Genomic DNA, 22039 nt, shown 5'->3' with positions numbered 1-22039 from the left:
GAACAGTTTGAGAAACCCTGGAATATGTTATGACCCTATAAACTATACTATGATCACTGGTCTCATGTATATCAGCTGTTAGTATTACAAATAAAGGACTTGATAAGAAACGTTTTCTTGTTTAATTAAATGGGAGCTCTTTTGTAAATTCATCAAATTCTTCACTGGGCATCTAGGAATTATCCTACTTATCCAGTTCTTGCGTCCGCCTTCAAAACAAAAGTTATTAATTATAGTTTTTAGTTCACTGGAATATTCACGCTATTTTGAGCGTGAAAATATCGCGCGCCTTTGTAATCCAGAAATCTTTCGAACTTACTTTCGTCTGCTAATTGCACTTGAAGAAAAAGTGGTTCTCCCAGTTCAACTCCTCGAACCTCTTGATTGCTGGCGTTTACAACTCGCAGCAGAACTGAAGGGGTTGGAGCTATTGCCGTAACGATGTGGGTAAGAGACTGCAGTTCCCTGAGGGGAAAGAAAGGTGTTTACGAAAAATGTCAGTTCTGCTTCACACTTTCTTGTAAAACTTAAATAACTTTTAAAATTATTTCCTTATGTAAGACACATTTATATCTCTCATTATCTAACGTCAATGCAAAGGAAGAATAGTTAATAATCTCAGTTTAAAAAAAAAAAAAAGAAAAGAAGTATAATATGCTGGCGTGAATCTAGCAAGTACAAATCATTTGGTTTTACAGCAACGACAGTTTCGTCCGCATTGTGCAATGACATTCAACTCGGTAGATTTACTGAAATTTAATGTAGAGAAAATTAAACTACTTAGATGATTACCTGAATCAGGCCAACTTTATCATTGTAAAGCACACAAGTGGAAGTTTTGTTTTGTTTTAGTTATTGATCTTTTCATTAGTTATTCGAAATGTTAACAATCTTTAGTTGTCAGTCTTGTTCGATAAAATTCGAAAGTATTCATAACATTTACCAAAAGACTAGTGGGTTAACGTGACGAGAGAGGATTTAAAAGTTGAAATTTCCCAAAGATAGGAAAACTTAGTGATTTGAATTTAGGAATATTTAATCCATTGCAAAGCCTAAAATGAACTACAGAAATCGGAGAACGGAGCCAAAGCCACAGATCTTCGATTCTAACTGGAAAGCATCGGTCTGCCTGTTGCCAAACTCAAAAGAGACTGATGCTGAATGAAGAACTTCCATTGAGTTACATCTCATTTGTTAAGCTCTTTGCCTAAGGTGAAATTTTGAGAAAGCCAAAGGAAAACTAATATCCATCCTCTTGCGCGAAAGATAAGTTTAGAAAGCTTAATGACTTAACGAAAAAGTTTACTTGAGCATCGGTGACTAAAGTACTCCTGATTAGGATATACTTATGAATAAATTCCGTGTGATGATACAGCGTTCCCCCTTTATACGGGAGTTCACGGTATCATCTAGTCCCCCCCCAAATTTTATCCGGGCTCCGGAACCGGCATAGGCTGACAAATCAGACCTATGGCTGGGTCAGTATTCCTGATTGTAATCAGTGTGTGTCCTCAGACCGGTTTGCCTGCTTGCGGGATGAAAAACCCCCAGATAAACTGGCGGAAAAACCCTCCTGTCCACGCCCAAGACCTTGGCTATGGCTGAGGAAGATTCTTGAGCTCCTCACGTCGTTGACGGGAATCGAACCTAGGACACTCCTTCCCCAGGCATATGGTTGCGAAGCGCAAAGCCACTCAGCTAACCGCGAGGACTATGCTTATGAAGCTGATGGATACCCTCAAAACGAAAATACCTGCAGTGTGGACGAAGGAAGAAAAAAAAAAACATAGGAAAGAAAGATTGTGAGGCAAGCACATGAATAATGTATCTTAAACTTACAATTATATGAAAAAAATTATTTCACAAATGTATTTTTTTTTTTTTTTTTGTCTAAACTATAATCACTAAACTAAACTCAAGAGTTCCATTATGAGTAATATCGCTCTCAAAAACGATAGGCAATCTTTGGTCACAGTTAAGCTCATTTTTTGATTTGCATAAGTTTAGAAAATAGTCTTTCTCTTTCTGTCTTTGATCCAATCGTCAATAGATAAATCCTTAAAATAGAATATCCACATTTCTAAAACTTATAACAAGTGTACCTTTTTATTTACGATTTTATCAGTTCGGCTACCGACATTTTGTCTTATACAACGCAGAAAATAAGTTCTCTTGAGCTTCACGAATAATGCTGACTAATTCTCTGGCTTTGAGATTTGGTATTTTGCACTTCGTTCTGGTATTTCATCAAACGGTCTCAAATATTCGTATCGTCTGATCAAAATTTGGAACATTATTTTTTGATATTTTTTTAAAAATCAAATTTATCTTTATTTCCGGCGTCAACCAAATCTGGAAGGGCATCACATGATTTCGTAGTTACGTACAACTCATTTCCAGGTTTTCGAAGTTCTTTATTGACTTCTTTTTTTTTTTTTTCAGAAGGTCTCACATTACTTTTGTTAATGCTATCTCTAATCTGTTCAGCTTTTTAACCAAAGCTTTTGCTTCATGAACTATGTTTTTTCCCCTTCGTATTTTGAAATATTAACCAATGCCAAACGGATCCCACTGTAATTTCTGTTCAATGATCTCTCAGCATTGTAACGCGATGCCATCTCTTGTGTCTGATAGATCGAGATGATTGACTATCATGTTCAGTTTAAATCTTCTGGTAAGGCTAAAAAGAATGTACAGCGAAAATATTAAGAGTCAAGCAACTTTCTGTAGAAGTGATCCCTATTAAATTAGAGCTGTTTGCAGCACATTGAACCCATACTGCCAATTTATTTACTTCCTTAAATCTGGCTTGAATTCCAGAATACATTCTGTTCATATCTGCAGCATCGTCATAAGAAAGATCTACAGTTTGTTACAGCAATTCCAGCTTTGACAAGAATAGATGCTACTTTAAAAAAAAAAAAAAAAAAAAAAAAAAAAAACTTACCCGCTTGCTTTTCAACTGGAACAAACATTAAGAATCGCACATTTACCTCATATTTTGATACATAATGAATGACCGACGATTTACTTGTGTGAACTTACTTCAGGAGTTGAATCTGTACTGATGCTGTAGTATTTGGCTTCATTAACTTCAACCGCAGCATATGAAGAAGTTATGAAACATTTTCGCTTCCTAGTTTTCAACATTTTTTTATGTTCTTAAGAAAAGGATCAAGAGATCAAACCAGGAAGAAGATCAGCGAACCTGAGAGAAAGTTTCCTTTGTTAGGATTATTATGTACTTCGTTTTCAGCACGAAAATCCATCCATCTTTTTTGTCATGAATTTTAACTACCACAACTATCTTTTTAAAGGTTCAGTCAAGTATTTACTTACTCTTTCCTACACCATTTGCAATTCTGTGTTCAATTTGGGCTGACCTTTAGAACTATAGCATATAAATATGGAAGTCAGATGTTCTTTTGATTTTTCATGAGCATGTTTCTTGCATATGCATGTCAAATCTAGTTTGAAATTGATTGATTGTTACATAACCCATTAAGCGTACCTCTAACCTCACACATACACACCTTTAGATTCTAAGAATATTAGCCAGTCCCTCAACAAACAACCTCACTATTACTTATTTTCCTGTTTTTAAATTTGGAAAATAATTTTTCCAATCTTTAAGTTTCTCAAATCCTTTTTCCCCCCTGCTGTCCTTCGTCATAACCAGGTTCACATCTTTGCATGTATCCAGACATTTTAGGTTGGGTCAGACTCAATCACCACTCATAAGCTTTACTGTGGCAAATCTTATGATTTACCACAGTAAATCATAAGATCACAATTGAAAATATAGCTCATTAGTCTTAATTTAAAACTCATAGTGTTCTTTTAAAATGTGACCCAGTTATTCATTGTTCATTACCGCTCTACGTATATACACAACAATTTTGAACCAGAGAATACCTGCTTTATTGTATTTGAACACTGATGGATCGACCATCAACTGAAGTAGTTTACCATATGTTGAATTACGTCATTTGAAGTGATTCACAGTTAAATGTTAAAAGAGGAAATTTGTAACTTTTCACTAAGGCGTTTTTTTCTTTATTATCTTTAGTTATAGTTGGAGAAAAAGTTTTACTGAAATCTAGCTTGGCATTTGAAGTACATTTGTAATAACTCCCCACCCCGTCTGCTGCAGATCAGAAATAACTCTGAAAGAAAACTCTTCGAAAATATTTAACGCGTAACTCACGTACTTCGTCGCTTAGGGTAATATGATCGTGTGTACTGCCTTGTTCACGGCGCTGTTATACTCGTATTATGTTTCCAGAATTGTCGTGGGTTTGATTTCAGTTTTTTTTTTTTTTTTTTTTTTTTTTTTTAAATGTAACTCATCCGACCGATGCAGCCGGCTTGCCATCCATCTACTGCATCCCTCGAGGGGTGAAGATCATACGTCTGTAGATATGTGTTCACAGGGCCGGTTCTTGTTCTTAGGGACGAAAAATCGCTAACTCCATTTGATTGAAAACATCTGATGGAGGCGCCTCACGTCGTTGACGAAATTCAAACCCAGCTTTTTTTCAAAAGGGCTCATCTATATCAACTGAATAGAGACTGGGTTCACATCTCTAATAAAATGCCTTTTAGCAGTTTTTGCAGGATTGCTAAAATTCCGAAATCATAAAGAATTTTTGAAATGAAACTTTTTTTTTTTTCATTTCAGAGGTTTTAAAATATTTCTGGAAATACGGTTTTCCTCCTGAAAATTAGGTATTTCATTCGCAAAATAGCAAATTCTGCCGGGAGAACACAGTTTACACACTAGTATATATACCATTTATAAATATATATTTATGAATAATCATCCTATCCAATTAAAAATAAGTTATGGTTTCGGAAGCCAAAGATACGTAGCTGATTGTGGACCTTAAGGACCTACGAGTATCACTGATGATAATAATTACGAAATTCATTCTTAAAATCTTAAGTGTTTTTAGCATTCAGTTTTCTTTTTAAATAAGATGAGTAACTAATTAATAAGATTTATTATAAACGCTACCAAAAAGTAGATTGATAAAACCAAATCACGGAATTTGATTTAAGAAACAAACATAAATGCAAAGAAAGATTTTTTTTTTTTTTAAATTCAGAGGATTGGAAACCGGGAAGCATCTGTTGATAACAGAGAATTAACACAACTGCGTAATAAACAGACGAAAGTCAGTTGCAATCCTTATTATAAGAAATATGGTGACCTTTGCTTCTTCCCCAAAAATCAGATAAAAAAAAAAACTATGAATTTCTATTTAAAAATCTTAAATATTTAGCCCTTTAAATAGAAATATTAAAAATGTATAAACGACCTGCATAAAATTTCAGTTCCCTTCCCCCTCTTAAACTGGGAAGTTCGAATTCTGTCTAGAGCACAAGAATAATTTGTAAAAACTTTTCAACTGAAATGCAAGTTCGCAGTTTCATACAGATGTGGTAGGATCGATGACGGCCGAAGCTACAAGGCCAGCATATAATGTCCGTTAATTGCTTGTTTTTCTGAATGCAACTGGCCTTGTCGACCAAATGGTTAACTTATCCGCTTTGCACCGTGAGCATGGATGCATCATAAACGCCTGTAGGTGGTAAATGAATTTCATCTCTCACGGTTTTTTTTTTTTTTTTTTTTTGCTAGATGGGCGAAGCAAGAATGCTTTTCATCTTCCCCGTTATCTGTAGAGGACAATGTAGGGATAGGGTATTATTTAGCTATGAGCTCTGATCACGGCAGGAGGGTAACAGCAATAGCCGAGCCTCAGTTAGAACTTCATTAGCTACAGCATTGCCATCCATTACCCTCCCTGGGTACCCATTTTAGTCTCCTCGTACGACATGCATGGGCTGCAGTGGATCTATTCTTATCCCTGCCACCACATGGGGCTATCTCTCACGTGTGAGACCGCCACATTACTTATAGGAGACCTGAGGTTTGAAACAGTTCCATGTTTAGTCTTGATGGCACGATTTCTGGATAATTTAACCCTTGGCTACCTACAGCACTAGTGCATTATAGGTTAACAGCTTTTCTTGGATGGAATTAACATAAAGTTTGCCAGTTTCATCTTAAACTGAAAATTCCTTATTTATCAAGCTTCCTAGACGTGAACAGAACTATGTCTTTCATAGTTCTGTTCGAGGACAAATGTCACAACGTCCTCGAAAAACTAGGAGGTTCCCCTCCCGAAAACGGACCTGAAATCATTGTGTTTAACCGGCATAAGACATTCGCGTCCTAGCATTAGTCACGACGGCGTCTTAATCAACAGTCAATCCTAAAACTAAACTACGAATTCGTGTCTAGTTTACAGTGCGAGCATATCGCTAGTTTAGAACTGCTCTGACATTACTCGGACGACTGAGTGCCTCCAGTTAAATGGCGCCGTTATTCTTCATTAGATGGGGGGGGGGGGGTAGAATCGAATGGATAAGTTAGGCAGGTTAGAAACTATCAAAATATTCTTGAGACTAATACCCAAGCAAGACAGTTTCGAAAATGATCTTGTTATGTCTCTTCTACGAAAACGTCTCAGAGATGCACGCATAAGTAAAATGTATTGTAGTCTTTCTCAGGGCGTGAATGAGGAAATATTCGGACGAGTGCGTGCTTTTTTCCTCACGAATACCAGCGAGGTGTTTTTAAAGCATATCACGTATTTATTGGGGTATTATTAATTCGATCAACAAATATTGAAAAGGAAGACGAATTGCAGAAGCGTTTCTTTATTTTTCAAAACTTATAAAAACGTCATTCTTCATATTTTAATGGATAGAATAACACTCAATCGGTCATTGCGCGTGCAGGTACACAAACAGACATTTAATCCAGGACTATACAGCTACATGCATAAATAAAATCCCTTCTTTAGATGTCAAAGAGCTGGCGCGATACGACTGCATTCCACCTGGTCATCAATTGTACCTCGTGAGCTCCTTAACCTTACTTAAGGAGTGTAGTCAATTCAGGGTCGTGACCACGCCCTCTAGACAAAAACCTTGGAGCTACAAGAACAAGAAAAGTAATAGCAGTCCAGGAAGATTAAAGTTGTTGATGGTTCGCGTTCATCGACCTTTGTCTGGGGGCGAGTCGCTGTTCCGATGTGACTTGTAGCGTAGCTTTTGTTTCACACTTTCTGCTTCTTTACCTGGAAACCTCACTATTTCCGGGTTTGCTCCCCTCATGTTCTCCAACTTCTTAAATTGCGCAAAAACCAAACAGGAAAAGATGGTTTACCTCTCCTATGGTTACAAACATCGCGGGGAGCTTTTTTTTACACATGTATGAACAGAGAGTGAAGCCCTTCAATTAGTTCAAACAGCCAAACCCACATTGTACAACATACTTATCAGTGGAGAGAGGGTTCATTGCTTATAAAAGATGGGCTTATGCATCTTTGCAAACATATAATTCACCATCATTAAATAACAAAAAAATAAACGCTGTCAAAATATGAAGCAGGATCGTTACTGTGCTAGGAATCTTCGAAATGGTAACGTGGAAAATTAGCCGATCTATTTGTTTGCCTCACCTGAACAAACAAAGAAAATGAAATTACTGATATTTATAATAAATGCCGAGAATGCATTAAATCGAGCTTATATACATTGCCTACAGCTATTGGCGACTGTATCAAGCTTAAAGAGTTTCTTATTCTGATATATAATTTCTTGAAAGTTGGTTTAGAATTTTTCATCATCGCGTTGCCTTCATCTACGTATCAAGATGACCGAGTAAATTTGGCTTATTTTAAAAGCTTAATTTCTGTGAATGATTGATCGGCTAACTCTGTCTATTTAAGCCTAGTCTGTTAAAGCATATGTTCTCCGGCAGATTTGTCTACTATTTAAACAGGTCACCTCTGTATGAGTCTGCTGACAGATCTTCAGTTGAAAAGCTTTTTTTTGTGTGTGTTTCTAGACTGGATTCGAGTCTGATCTTCTCAATCAGAGTGCGCCAATTGTTCGACAACTCCTTCTGTTCGTTATTTCTACTTTTTTTTTAACGTTTCCTACGAAAAAAAAAGAGAAATTAATAATCATCAATGATTACAACGTAGATTAATTATTTTATTTTAATTTTTACCATTTCCAGAAATTCTTAACTTGACGGAAAAAGCTAAAATAAAGTTCAAAAGCCGCAAATAAGATAATTAACCCCCCCCTCCAAAAAAAAAAAATTTTATATTCCACTTCTAATCGTTGGACAGTTTCATTGCTCAAGAGACACTAGGAAGGTTAACAGAATCCGTTCAGATGAAATCGCAGTTTGCTGTTCACTCTGATCAGATCTGCAGTAGTGGGCCGTTGTCGCGAGCAGCACGTTCCACTAAATCCCACAGATGCTCAATTGGGTTGATTCTGATGAGTTAGTGAAGTTACTCTCATGCTCCCTGATCCATTCTTGAACGATCAACTTGTGATACGAGACTATCATATAGAAGTTATCGTTACCGGATGGATAGCAATGAGCTTGAAGGGATGTACCTGATCAGCAACAGTATTGAAGTGGGCTGTGGATTCAAAAGTTACTCCAGTGGAACCAGGCACTCCAACACGCCATTAAATATTCCTCGCATCAGATTACAATGTTTTCACGTTAACTGTTTTCATTCCGTGGACATACTGTCTTGAGAAATAACTAGAAACTGGATGCCTGTGATTTTTAGCACTTGTTTTTAGCAGATAGAAGTGGAATTCAGTAAGGTCATTTACTGCTATTCTGGCACCTCTGACAGGAACTGACGCATTTGTGAGTTCTGATATGCTCTTTTGGACTATTTTGCTCTGATTCGATTGATTTTGGCTTATATATTAGTGTGCACCATAATTGTAACCTGCTGTTGTCCTCTTAAATCGACAAACTATCTTCCACAAACCATTTGACTGGATGCTTACTGTTGGACTTGACTACATTCTAGACACGGCTATACTTGAGTTCTCGAGCAGGACAAGTCTCCATGATACTTGTACCTGCACTTCTAGTGTCGACTATTATGCTGCCCTCATGCTGTGTGGACCTTGTTGAATTATGTGCGCGCGTCTTAGTACTATAAAGAGTCGTTTAAGAGAGTCGTTGTCATGATTAGCCCCCCCCTCCCTTTCCTCACAACATGAAGTTGTGACTTCTTTGTTTATTATTTGTGTTTAAACAGTGACAATAGAAGGAGGAAATCTAAGTTCATAATATTGACACTCGACGCAAACTGGATACCGACCCTTCTGCTACTGTCTTTCCAGCTCGTACTTTCAGCTTCACTTCTTCGAAATCGCAAGTGATGTCCACCCTACGGTCTGTGTTTCGCAAAACAAAGGGATGATGCTGGACTACAATGCTGTTGGTAAACGTTCCGTTACCCTGAGAAGAAAACAAAAATAGTGTCAGTTCATTAACAAAATATCGTGAACATATTCCAAGTTAACATAAAACAAATTGTTAAAAAATTCTAAAAAAAAAAAATAAATGATCGCAGAATATAAGAAAACAAGCTTAACGCATGTTCGATTTCTTGCTTCCTTATAGCTTATCCAAGCACTCGCACCATGCAAACTACTTGTAATAACCTGTTACAGTTGTTATGATGCTTGGGATTTGCTGCATCAGTATTGTTTCAGTAACTTCGTCAGCAAAAATATACTTTCACGTATTGTCGCATACTAGACGTAAATAACAATTAATACTTATATTAATGACTACTAATCATTGGTGCATAATTTACATACTAAATGTCGTCCATATTGTAGAGAAAATCTATAACTTTTAGGGAAGATTTTAATTAACCAATCTCTCCGGCCAGAGCAACTCTTGTTTGTGAACAGACCGACATTGCAACATAAACGCTTCTGGATTTATTACTAACCTCATATGAGAGGCACGCGAATGATGGGCCTCTTGATGACCATTCACAGGGCTTTTTCTATTTATTTATAACCTTCAATTGCAATAAGAACGCATCAGTTGCGTGTCGCAATTCTTAGCAGTTTCCGTGCAGGACCTATATATCGAACCACGCCAACTGTAGTACAAATTACGATTTCATATATTAAATACTTAACGAAAGTCATTCCGACTGTAACAGCTGTTTGTTCTGTGGTTGGTATCTTGATTACTCACTTACAGCAAAGGTGTTTAATGATATCATTGCACGCTCACGGTCCTGCAAGTGTGTGAATAGGTTTCCAATCTTTTATAGGATGGATTGCCATGAATAATGCTAGTACGATCCCCCTGAGAATATTTCTCCGAACTGCTGTTAACAAGTAGAGGGTGATTTCTCTAAAAGGAAAATGAAAAAGCAAAGTTAATGATAACTTCGATACCAGGAGCGAGAGATCAAATGCCTTGGAAATATCAAGTGCGATCGTATAAGTACTTCCAAATTTTTCCATGGCGTGAAGTGGATAAGGTTAGCGAGGAGATCTTATTAATACGAGAATGGTGGAATTCATACTGATGAATTGAGAAAGAGGAAAGATTATTGCATATTTCTTGATGATTTTTATTCGCTTATTTCAGAGTGTAGAACTTAATCAGAAGCTGGAGTTTTTGACTTTAGCTATTGAATATACGCTGAATTTATCTCAGGCTATAAAGGCACATTTTTTTGAAATGTGCCTTTATAGTCCAGTAAGGCCTCATTCCAATAAGGATTATTTTAGTTATTTGGTTGGTTCTGGAGAGCAGAAATAAACAATCTAACCATGGAAAACAAGTATAGAAATCCTGGAGGGCATATGAATAACAGTTAGCATCGCTTTAGTGCCGTAATATACAGGAATGAGATTGCCTGGGATGAGATCTATCTGTAGAAAAGGAAACATGGAGAAGAGCAATATCTCTAATATATTTGAAGGCAGTTGGTTAAGAAAAAAACCGAGAATGTTGGAGGAATCAGGAAGATTTATCTGATATTATAGTCAACAGGTTAACAGTTTTTGTTAGATCATGAAGGATGACAAATGAATTTATCTTCCCTTCTGGTTTTGTCTATGAATTAAGAGAAGGGGAGGCAAGTTTATAAAAAATATATACAATTTATAAAATATATAGTCAAGATGATAAAAATAAAATATGAATACATTGCATGATACTACCAAGTACCACATGAACTATTTATATATTCTTGGCACCCTTCATTAAAATAATTGAGTGTTATGCAACTATAAAATGTCTTATGTTGATGGTCTTTTTGGCCATTAACCCTTTGATTCAGTTCACATATGCACAAATATAAAGTACGCCCAAGAGGGAGGAGCATTTTGCCATAGGTCTCTAAGAACCTCTGGGCGTTCTCACACAATATGTACAATAGTTAGCATTTCACCTACCATGTTCTTTGTACCACATCTTCCATGAAGAGGCAACGCCAAGGCAACCTCTCCTTCGTTCGATACAGTCACACCATAACAATCGTAAGGATGACCGACAGCATATACTCGACCTCGAAAAGGCGTTTTAACCTTAACAACAGCAGTCATCGTCGTGGATTCACATTTTACTTTTACTGTAAAAAAATAACATAAATAAATTCTAAATTGTTTTAGTTGAATTCTGAAGCAATTTCAATGTTCATAATGCTTTTAATATTGATCGATATAGTCATATAGTATAAAATTTATCCAGACAGCATACCTAGTTTGAGAATTAGGTTTAAATAAAAATAGATCTGCAGATTTTAAACAAATGCATTAAAATCTAACTGTAATTGGATCTGTCTACAGTCTCCGTTCGTCATATCGAACAAGCCCTAGTAATTCAATCACCTTAGTCATATTACTAAATAGTTAGCACTTTTTAGCGCGCACATTTTATTAACGTCTACATCTGAGTGTTTTAATGAAACTGAAAGAGCTAACCGAATAAAAAAAAGAATAACCTTAAAGACTTTGATTTGGCAATGAAATTTATTAAACGACAGGATAATAATTTGTTATAAAATAATGCTGAATGTTTGTTATCCTTACTAATATTCAATTTAGTTCATTATTCATTGCCATACTCCATTTATTTTTTTCCCAGTTTCAAATATACCCAAGAATACAAGTTCATGTATAACATCTCTAAAAATTTCATTTCTCCGAAGCTGGTAGTTGATAAAGGTACCTTTCATAAAAAAAAGACGAAGATGAATTTTATAGTCAGAGATTTTTGTGACATTTAATTCTTTAATCACTGCCAAGAGAAGAGTTTAATTCACTTCGAGAAATGAAACATGCAGTTGAAAATATGTTTCTGGAATGATTTTTGGAATCGATTATCTGGAAGCGGAGTGTCCCTTGAGCCATTTTTTCTGGAACTGCCATGTTTAAATGCTTTGTTTGATTCATACTAAATTGTTTCAGCAATGATATCCCGTTCGCATGTTCCTTATAATCACCAATGACCAGTTTCTCTTTATAAATGCGAAAGCAGGCTTCCAGAATTTTGTCCGTCATTTTGGATTTCCTTTAATACGGTAATTCGTTGTCTGTTTCTCATAATGACAATTCCATCTGCGAATGATTGGAAACCTAACGTGACTTAATAGTGTGGGTAGACCGAGGATCCTAGCTAATCCTCCTCTAATTGGTATATATATAGTGTGCCACCCACACTCTGTATATACCAAGTAAAAGTTTTGCTTAAAAAAAAAAAAGCAAGTTTCATTTACAACAAGACAGTTTGCTAAAGGCTTTCATACACAAGCTCCCCGTATACCTAAGTACTTCGCTTGCTTCTTTTCATATTGTAATTTTCAATAAGCCATCCATTTTTTTAAACCTAGTGATTGGTAACTATTTACTAAATATCCATAAATAAGACTGAGGAGAAAATTTACAAAAATGCACGTGTAAACTTGGGGGAAAATACAGTGCGGTCGCCATCACTTGTCAAGATAGACTTGTAGCCTAGGAAAAATGAAGCAAACGGGAGCTCCGATATCACTTGATAAACTGAAACAATTTATTACAGGATCCTTAAAGATCTCGTTAGGATCCTCAACAGCTCAGTCGTATCCTCCATGTGTTTGTTTGGAAAGACATAAGTTCAAATACTATCAAAAATGTGAAGAATCTTTAAGAGTTTTTCTTCTGTTGAAGATGAACGAACAAATATTATATGGATATTCAGGGTTTTCCTTCTAGGAAACTCTGATTTTTCATCCTATCATGATAAGATTAACAGACATAAAATACTACCCAGAGTTGCTTAATTAAGAACAAGGCTATTATACCAATATAACTGTAAAAAGCAAAAATTCTTCCCTCCCTTTTTTATTGAGAAATATAAATTATTATTATTATTACTCTCCATGGAGTCGGCAGACTCATCGTGGGAGGTTCATTCAACTGACGACATATCTATCATACTAATCTTAAAATCCATAGCATTTCCTGTGTTAACAACATATTAACATATTCCGGTAATGCATTCCATTCACTAGCAATTCTCCATGTAAAAAATCTACTCCCTCTCTTCACGACACTTTTACAAAACTTCCAGAGATGGCCTCTGATTCTTCCCCTCTCGCCTTCTACTCTTTTTATAATTCTCCCTGGATTAATCCGATAAAATCCCCACACTAATTTAAACGTCTCTATCATATCATATATTTCTGATTCTTTTCCCCCTATCCACCAAACTCTGCATTTCTTCAACCTCTATAGCCAGCATTTGAGTCCTGATATTGTCTTAGTCACTCGATTTTCGACCCTCTCCAATGTTTCCACATCACAATGAAAACTAGATGACAAAATCTGAGCACAACAGTCCAAGTCTGCTCAACCGAACGGTGCTTTATACAGTGGCAATGTTAGAGTACTTCGTATCATAGTGGCACTGCTATGTGCAGACTTTGTAACACTTGCGATAAATCCTCTAAACTTCGGTCTGTGGTTCTGTAGTCAACCGTCACTCTCGAATCTCACCACTTCCTGTAGTACAGCACCATCAATATAGTACACAGTCTTATATTTCTGCACTCCAAAATGTAATACCTTGCACTTATTAATATTAAAACTACAACTTCACTCCTTTGTCATCAGCAGTGCTGCTTATAATTCTTCCCCACTTTGCGTCATCAGCAAAGAACTGCAGATCCCAGTCAGTCCAAAGGATGTGTACAAAGAATAATGTAAAACAGCACGAGGCACGCCAGTGGTTACCCTTCTTTTTTGAGACACTGCTCCCTCATACACCACTTTTTCAGAGAGCCAATATCCGATCCATCTAATCCACATACTACTATTTATTCCCATCGTCTGCAACTTATACACCAACTGCTGTGGCAATCTCTCAAGAGCTTTGTAAAGTCCAAGAATATTATCACGGTATATGATTCTCCTTTATCTAACACACTCATCACCTTGTCATAAAATGCAGGTAAATTGCCAAAAAAAAACAAAACTATCCTTTACAAATCCATGCGGACAGTCATAAAGAATTCTATATCCGTCAAATCTTGTACTCCATTCCTAACCAATCTCTCCAACACCTTGACTTCAACTACAGTTATACAGACTGGCCTATAATTGGACACTTCTGTCCTAGAACCTTGCTTGTGAAGTGGTACTATTTTTGCCTTCTTTCCACTCCTTAGGAACCTACCCATTGCAAGACTTTCATTAAATAACCAGATCGAGGGCATAGCCAACTGTAGTGCACATTCCTTAAGAATACGTGGTGATATGTCGTTCATTCCCACAGCCTTATTCACATCTAACCCAACCAACACCTGATGTTTCTTTCACTTCCAATACTTGCCTCCATTCTATATATTGCAACACAGAATTTACACCAGCATGACATACGCTGATAAAGTGCTCGTTCAATAATTCCACTATATCCTTTGCGGCTGTTAGTCTGCTGCTATGACTATCCACCAGTGTCAGCCTGCCATAATTATTCTTTCTCTTGCTTGCCATTTAGCGGAAATAAAATTCCCTCGAATTAGCCTCGGCCTGACCAGCCAATCTCCTTTCATACTGCACCTTTTTCTTTCTTCACTATGCTCGTCACCTTCCTAGTCTGCACCTTATACTCTTCGTCGATCTAATCACCACCCTCCACCATAACATTTTCTTTTCCAGCACAGCTTGCTTCATTTCGCTGTTCATCCATTTCACTCCCACTCTATTTATTCTCTTAACCCTCGGTATGCAGTTACGCATTGCTTTTGTCGCCTTATGAGTTTCCATGAGGAAATTTCAACGGAGGAATCAAATTCTGAATAAGGTAATCACCAAAATGCTATAGTAATTTGTTGCTCAAATGTATTTTTCTAATATAATTACGACACTCGAATCGTGACTGACAAAATAATCAGCACACATATTAGAATTAATAAAATTTTCTGCGTTAAAAATGCTGCATTTAATGCAACGCTGACTAGAGTTTAATTAGGCGCGAATTTTTAAATCTAGGCTCCCAGATTCGTCTCCTATATATTTATAATAAAACGTGAAGCTGAATAAGTTCACATTCGTAATCTCTGACGCCGAATGAAAAAATTTTCAATATTTTCGTAAGGAAATACGGAAATTTTTTCGTAATAAACTTGCAGAAATAAACATTTAACTCTCTTCGAAATCCAGTAATCGTTAGATACATGTAGTCCATATTTCGTTAGGTCTGCACTTTAATTCGCCTGTAATTTCCTAAAATCGGTCCCAATAGGTGTTGCAAGAGAAGGTGAAGAGGTGATAGTAGAGGTAAACTTTACTTTAGCTGTAAAATGACGTCACTGGGATGAATTTCTAGCTTTGATGAACGTAATGCTCCATTTACTTGAAATGGACGAACACTTGAACGTTCTATAGACAGATCAATACGTACAGTAAGCGAAAGCCATTTAAAATTAATACACATACAAATAATATATATTAAGCATTAGTATTATTACTCACAGTACTAATTTTATTATTAAAAAATTATATTATGAAATTAAAATAAAAGAACATTCTCATTTTTGTGAAATTCATTCCTTTTGGGATTGGTGCCTATTTTTTATCATTTTAAGGGGAAGGGAGGGGAAATGATGATATAATGTGGGGCAATTTGTAATAGAGGTATGTCAATCTAAATATTTAAAACAAAAAAAACGTACTACATAATTTATTGATGAATTATGAAATTAGTTTAAAAAAGAAATTCTCGCGTATTTGTTACAGCAGGTTTTTACTTTTCCAAAATAAGTATTGCGTATTGACATTGAATTTCTTACTCAACTACAAAAGAATAAAAAAAAGGTAATTATTTGAAAAGAAAAGTGCTAGAGAGTGACAACTTAATCACTCCAGAAATGATAACTTAGTGACATCATAGTAAATGTGACACCCCTTTTGGGACTGTTAAGTTTTTATTTGTTCTCCTGACTTTGTTCGGACCGTCTTAGTAAAAACGGAGTAGAATGCGTCGTGAAAGGCATATCACTTCCGTTTCTATTTCTGCGAAGGAAATTCATTATTTCGGGCAAGCAGGCTGCTGCCTTAAGGTAATCTACGCTAATAACACGTTAAATAACAGCACGGCAGGAATACAAATAGGTAGTCTCCACGTAGACTGTCTTATTGTTCACATATCCGGGATTAAAGTGTGGATCTAACAGGTATATAATTGGACAAACAGCAGTTGCCATCCGCTAACCGTCGGTCCATCCGTGTGCATCCAACCTCAATCAATCAACTTAGCTGATGGAAGCATAATTGGGTTATTAACGTGCTTACACAGCACGTGGCGTGGAATAAACCGTAAGTTGTCATGCATCAGTATACAGTAAAAAGTGTTGAAATAAATAGTCACCGAAAAATAAAATAAACAGAATCAAAGCAACGTATGATAAAAGCCCTATCATGAAATAATGGCGCCTGCTATGAGAATACACATAATGGTAGCAGTTCAAAAGAAAATTATACTTAAAATAGAATCCATGAGAACAATTTTATGGGTTCTACGAACGTAATGCATTCTCACTGATTGTTACCTAACACATTAAAAGGAATTGTAATAGGTTAGTGCTTGGGAAATCTAATCAACTGTGAGAAAATCCCAAGCGAATGAAGCGATATTCCAGACTACTGAGGTAATGGAAAAGTTATGAAAGTAGCCTAGGATAGAGTTGTCAATCTTTGGCTACATTCATAGTTTTCCAATGAAGATTATCCATTTAGTTGTACCTCGGTAGTCTCATGGTAACTTCCTTTACGTTAATTCCGTTACGTCAAAAATGTTTGATACTCATGCATCTTTCAAATTAAACACATCGCGTAAAGAAATTAAATTTAAAAATAAATCCTCTGAGATATTTTCATTTTCTGAAGTGAGGAGGAGACACACTTTTAGCTAAGTTGATTTTTTCCCCCCTTTTTATGACAATCGGATAGCTTTCTGCTTGGCGGAAAATCTCCCACATCAGCGACAGCAAGAGGTGAGCGAATATAATTCCTTCCTCATCAGGGGCAGTTTATTATTCCCATGCCCAAAATCTTACATAAAATCTGTCTGACTTCTATTCACAGATTAGGCCCAGTAACTGTTGTCGCAATTAACTTTTGCTAATCTAACACTTTCTTCGCATGTATTCACCTTTAGTTGATAAATCTCTCTAAATGTTTGTCGTGCTCTACTGAGATTCGAACTCATTTTTTTTTCCAAACCAAAAAAGGCATGTGGCGACCAACTGCGATACGGAGGCTCTGGATGATTTTTTTTTTTTTTTTTTTACTAAAAATTCCATCTTTTAGGTTATATATTATAGCATGATAATATACCGGTATGATCTATAATAGAATGATGAATAGAATAAAAAATTATTTAATACAAAAATTAAAATATCAGACAATATTAGAATTACGCCCAAAACAAATACATATCCCCTTTTAATAGCGTCAAACGTTTCATATTAATATTTAAACCCAATTATTCAGTAGTGGAAAAAAAAACCTCGAATTAAAATATTTCAGAAACTGTCGAAATAACAAGTGAAGGATTTTTCCGATTTTCTTTTCTATATAACATACAAAAAATCCACTGGCTGACTTGAGTCGCAAGTTACCAAATATGAAATATATCTAATACTGTTTTTTTTTTCCAATAATAGTTTTTAACATTTAAAACTGTGTACCATAATAAAAAAAAAAAAAGCAATTATTTTTATCAGTGTTGCGAACATATGTACCAAATTTCATGAAGAAACCTGGAAGAAGAAAGACGCAGCTATCAACACTTGGTTGAGATGGGAAGATATTAATGCAAGATAAAGGAAACTGTAAACAATGCAATAAATTTTGAGAGGCCCAAGCGAAGTGGCTCCAGAGAAGGGGGAAAAATTCGCAGAGCTGATTAAATAAGTAATTAATGTTGCTTTAACATTTGATAGTGTCGTAATATCTATAAAAAGGAAAGTCAAGTCCATAATAAAGAAATGTTGCCCTAGTCCTGAAGTCCAAATCGTAGCTTTGAATGCTGTCCCTTTAATAATACATGAATATAGTTTGGTTTAAAGTTGTTATATACTAGACTTTTCTCGATGATCCCTTTCCCCCTTTTTTAGACAGTTATTGTGTATAACTTTTACCCAGTATTTATTTCCCTGAAGCAGTCCTGCCTTACTAATGGAATTGCGAGGTACTATACATTAAACACAATTTTTTGTGAAGTACAAAAAATATAATGAATCTAATGTTTCTCTATAGAAAATTAATAACGGAAAAACTCACGTACAAAGATTATTTAATAGTATAATTTTCGCCTGTGTGTCACAGGCATCTTCAGTACATTAAGCTCAAATTAAACAATATCTGACAATTCCAAAAAGCGCCATCTAAGTAGCTGGTGTAAGATAACTAAAAAGGTCAATAACTTTCCTAAAAAAAAAAAAAAAAATTAAAAAAAAATAAAATAAAATAAAATTTAAAAAAATAAAATAAAATAAATAAATACAATAAAAAGTTAGTACTTTACAAATCAGCTAATCTTTCCTATCTCCCATAAAGGTGATAGACGTAAGCCGTCGGATCTGTTCAAGTTAGGAGAATGAAGTAGAGTTTCACGTGTTTGTTTCTTTATAAAGGCGTTCCATGAAGAACTGACTTTTGTGAAGAACTCTTGTCTTTCTCCAATGAACTCTATGTCTAGTGAAGATGGCATGTTCTGCAAGTCCAGACTTTTCAGGTTTAAAGTATTCAATATAAGATTGGTGTTCTTCTAGCCGAATAGAGGCAGATCTTCCCGTTTGTCCGAAATAAGATAATCCACAAGAGCACGAAATCTGGTAGACACCTGGATGATTAAGATGTGGAAGCTTGTCCTTAGGACAAGTGAGAAAGGCGGAGATTTTTCTAAACGGTCGAAAGGCAACAAAAATATTCAGTGGTTTTAAAACTTTTGCTATACGTTCACTGATGCCGTGTACATAAGGGATAGTAATGCGAGTTATTTCTTCTGTGTTTGAAGAGGAAGACATATTAAAACTACTCAAAGTTATTTTAATGAATCAATTCTTGTAACCATTAGATAGAAAGGAAGAAGTTATATATTGTAGTTCTTTCTGTAAAAGATCGTCTGAAGAACAAAAGGAGTGGGCCCGATGAACCAATGTTTTAATAGTTCCTGCCTTTTGACTGGGATGGTGATGAGATTCCGCATGGATATAATGGCCTGTATAAGTCTTCTTTCTATAAACTGAGAAATGTAGGTTACCATCTGGTTGGCGAAGAATTAGAAGATCTAAAAAGGCTAACTGCTTATTTGATTCTACTTCTAGGGTAAACTTGATCCTAGGATGAAATGCGTTTAACTTAGTGAGAAATTGTTGAAGTTCATCCGAAGAGCCATTCCATACAGCAAAAATGTCATCGACATATCTGAACCAATGAGTAGGTCTGGGAGAAATGTTGTCAAAGATACGTTGTTCAAAATGTTCCATAAAGAAATTGGAGATAGCAGGAGAAAGAGGATTGCCCATTGCTGTTCCTTCAATTTGTTGATACAACTTATTTTTAAAGGAAAAATAACCAGAATTTATTACAAAATCAAATACGTTTACAATGCCTGAAGGAAATTCCTGTTGTAGTAATTCAATACTTTCCGAAAGAGGCACATATGTAAATAAAGAAACATCTAAACTGATCGTGATATCAGAAACGTCCAAATAAAGATCTGAAATTTTATTTTTGAAATCCAAAGTATTTTTTATATAAGTATCAGTTCTTCTAATTGAAGAGGAGAGTAAATCTGATAAAAATGTTGAGATTTTGTAAGTGGGGCAACCTATACAATCTACGACTGGTCTTAACGGAATGCCTGATTTATGAACTTTTGGAAGACCATACAATCTAGGTGGACGACCGAAGAAGGTTTTAAGTTTTTTTTTTTTATCTTCATTCCATGTAGATACATTATCTATAAGAGAATTAAGTCTCTTCAATTGACTTCGGGTAGGATCCGATGTAAGAGGCCAATAAGTTGAATAGTCGCGAAATAAAAGAGACATTTTTCTCTCATATTCCTTCCTATTTTGAATCACTACAGCCTTCCCCTTATCAGCTTTCGTAATAATTAAATTATTATTCTTCAGTGATTTCAATGCTTTAAACTCAGAGTAAGGAAGATTAGGACGAGGAGGCTTGGCATGAAAAAGAATTTGTGCACATTCAAAACGTACTCTGTTGGCTGTTTTTTGGGAGAAGGATCGAATACACCTATTTTATGAAAAAAATCCATAAGTGGCACTTTATTCGGCGTAACAGCGAAATCATGTCCTTTTGATAAAAAAAAAAAAAAAAAAAAAACCCTTTACAGTCTGTTAGTGGACGTCCGGAAACATTTATAACTACTTTATCTATATCAATAGTATTATTACTGGATCTAGGTATGCTGACCAGTGATTCAAATTTGCGTTTTAGCTTGTCACGAGAATCATTAAAGACCTTTAAGTAAGAACTCGAAGATATGCGCATTACAGTATTAAAAGTTTCAGCCGTTAAAACAGATTCCAGACATTAAATCACTGAAGAATAATAATAATTTTAATAATAAGTTATCTTACACCAGCTACTTAGATGGCGCTTTTTGGAATTGTCAGTTATTGTTTAATTTGAGCTTAATATGTACTGAAGATGCCTGTGACACACAGGCGAAAATTATACTATTAAATCTTTGTACGTGAGTTTTTTCCGTTATTAATTTTGTATCGATATGTCTACTCACGGTATACCTCTTTTAAAACCTAATGTTTCTCTGTAAATTAGTTGGAAGTGGTGTTCAGTAAAAAATTCATGAAAAGAACATTGAGTTCAGAGATTTTAGAAGATGAAGCATATTGTCGCACGAAATTATATCATCATACGCGTTTCCTCAGAATGAGAATGCAATGATTCCATCTTTCAAGTTATACCAGTATCTATCAGTGGTCCTAACAGGCACTTAAGCGCCCACGACCTTTCCTAGTTTCTTGGACTTCGCAACCGTAACTCGAGGATAAGTTGGTTGGCCTTATGCCTCCCGATGTGTCCTATGTCTGTAGATGCGTGTGTTCACGGGGGCGGTTTGCCTTGTCTGGGGGACAAAAAACCCCTACCACCGTATGAGACCGGCTAACCCACCTTTTGTCGAAAGAGACCAGATAAAGTTTCCTGACGTCGATTCACTGATGGGAATCGAACCCATTTCTTTCCGACCAAAGGGCTTCGTCTATGCCGAATGAGCTTCGGAGGCTCGAATTAATACCACTGATTAACTGAATTTGGCTGATGTACTGTACTTTCGTTCACTTTTCACAATATATTTCTTAATAAAGTTTATTAAGAGTTCAACAATTTAAATTATTATATTGTATGAGTCATAAGTTGGTGAAGGTGGTTACAATATTTTTTGTACATAGCACATCTTTGTGTTTTCATCTACTTACAAACCATTAAGTAAGAACTTTCACACTCGAGAAATGAGGAAATAAAACTGTATCACAGTCAATCTGGAATAACCTATATTCGATTTTTTTTTTATCTGAAAAGACCTGTAAAATATTTGAAAATTTTCCATACTTATCATAATTACCCC

The 22039-nt window shown here is 35.6% G+C and overlaps 1 protein-coding gene across 1 annotated transcript in view; it reads right to left on the bottom strand.

The window, feature by feature from the left end:
• The window catches only part of LOC150108749 (uncharacterized), a 111880-nt gene that overhangs the window by 18112 nt on the left and 71729 nt on the right, over positions 1-22039 (bottom strand). Inside the window, exons 6-8 of the mRNA XM_090416207.1 lie at positions 11332-11507; positions 9222-9361; positions 320-465 (exon numbers count right to left, since the gene is read on the bottom strand). Of these exons, the coding sequence (XP_090272333.1) occupies positions 320-465; positions 9222-9361; positions 11332-11507 (462 nt within the window). The remainder of the gene's footprint in view (positions 1-319; positions 466-9221; positions 9362-11331; positions 11508-22039) is intronic.

The sequence above is a fragment of the Typopeltis vanoorti genome, chromosome 3, assembly GCF_054136105.1.
Source record: "Typopeltis vanoorti isolate ZY-2024b chromosome 3, IOZ_Tvanoo_1.0, whole genome shotgun sequence".
NCBI lineage: Eukaryota > Metazoa > Arthropoda > Arachnida > Uropygi > Thelyphonidae > Typopeltis > Typopeltis vanoorti.
This window is presented reverse-complemented; position numbering and strand designations above follow the sequence as displayed.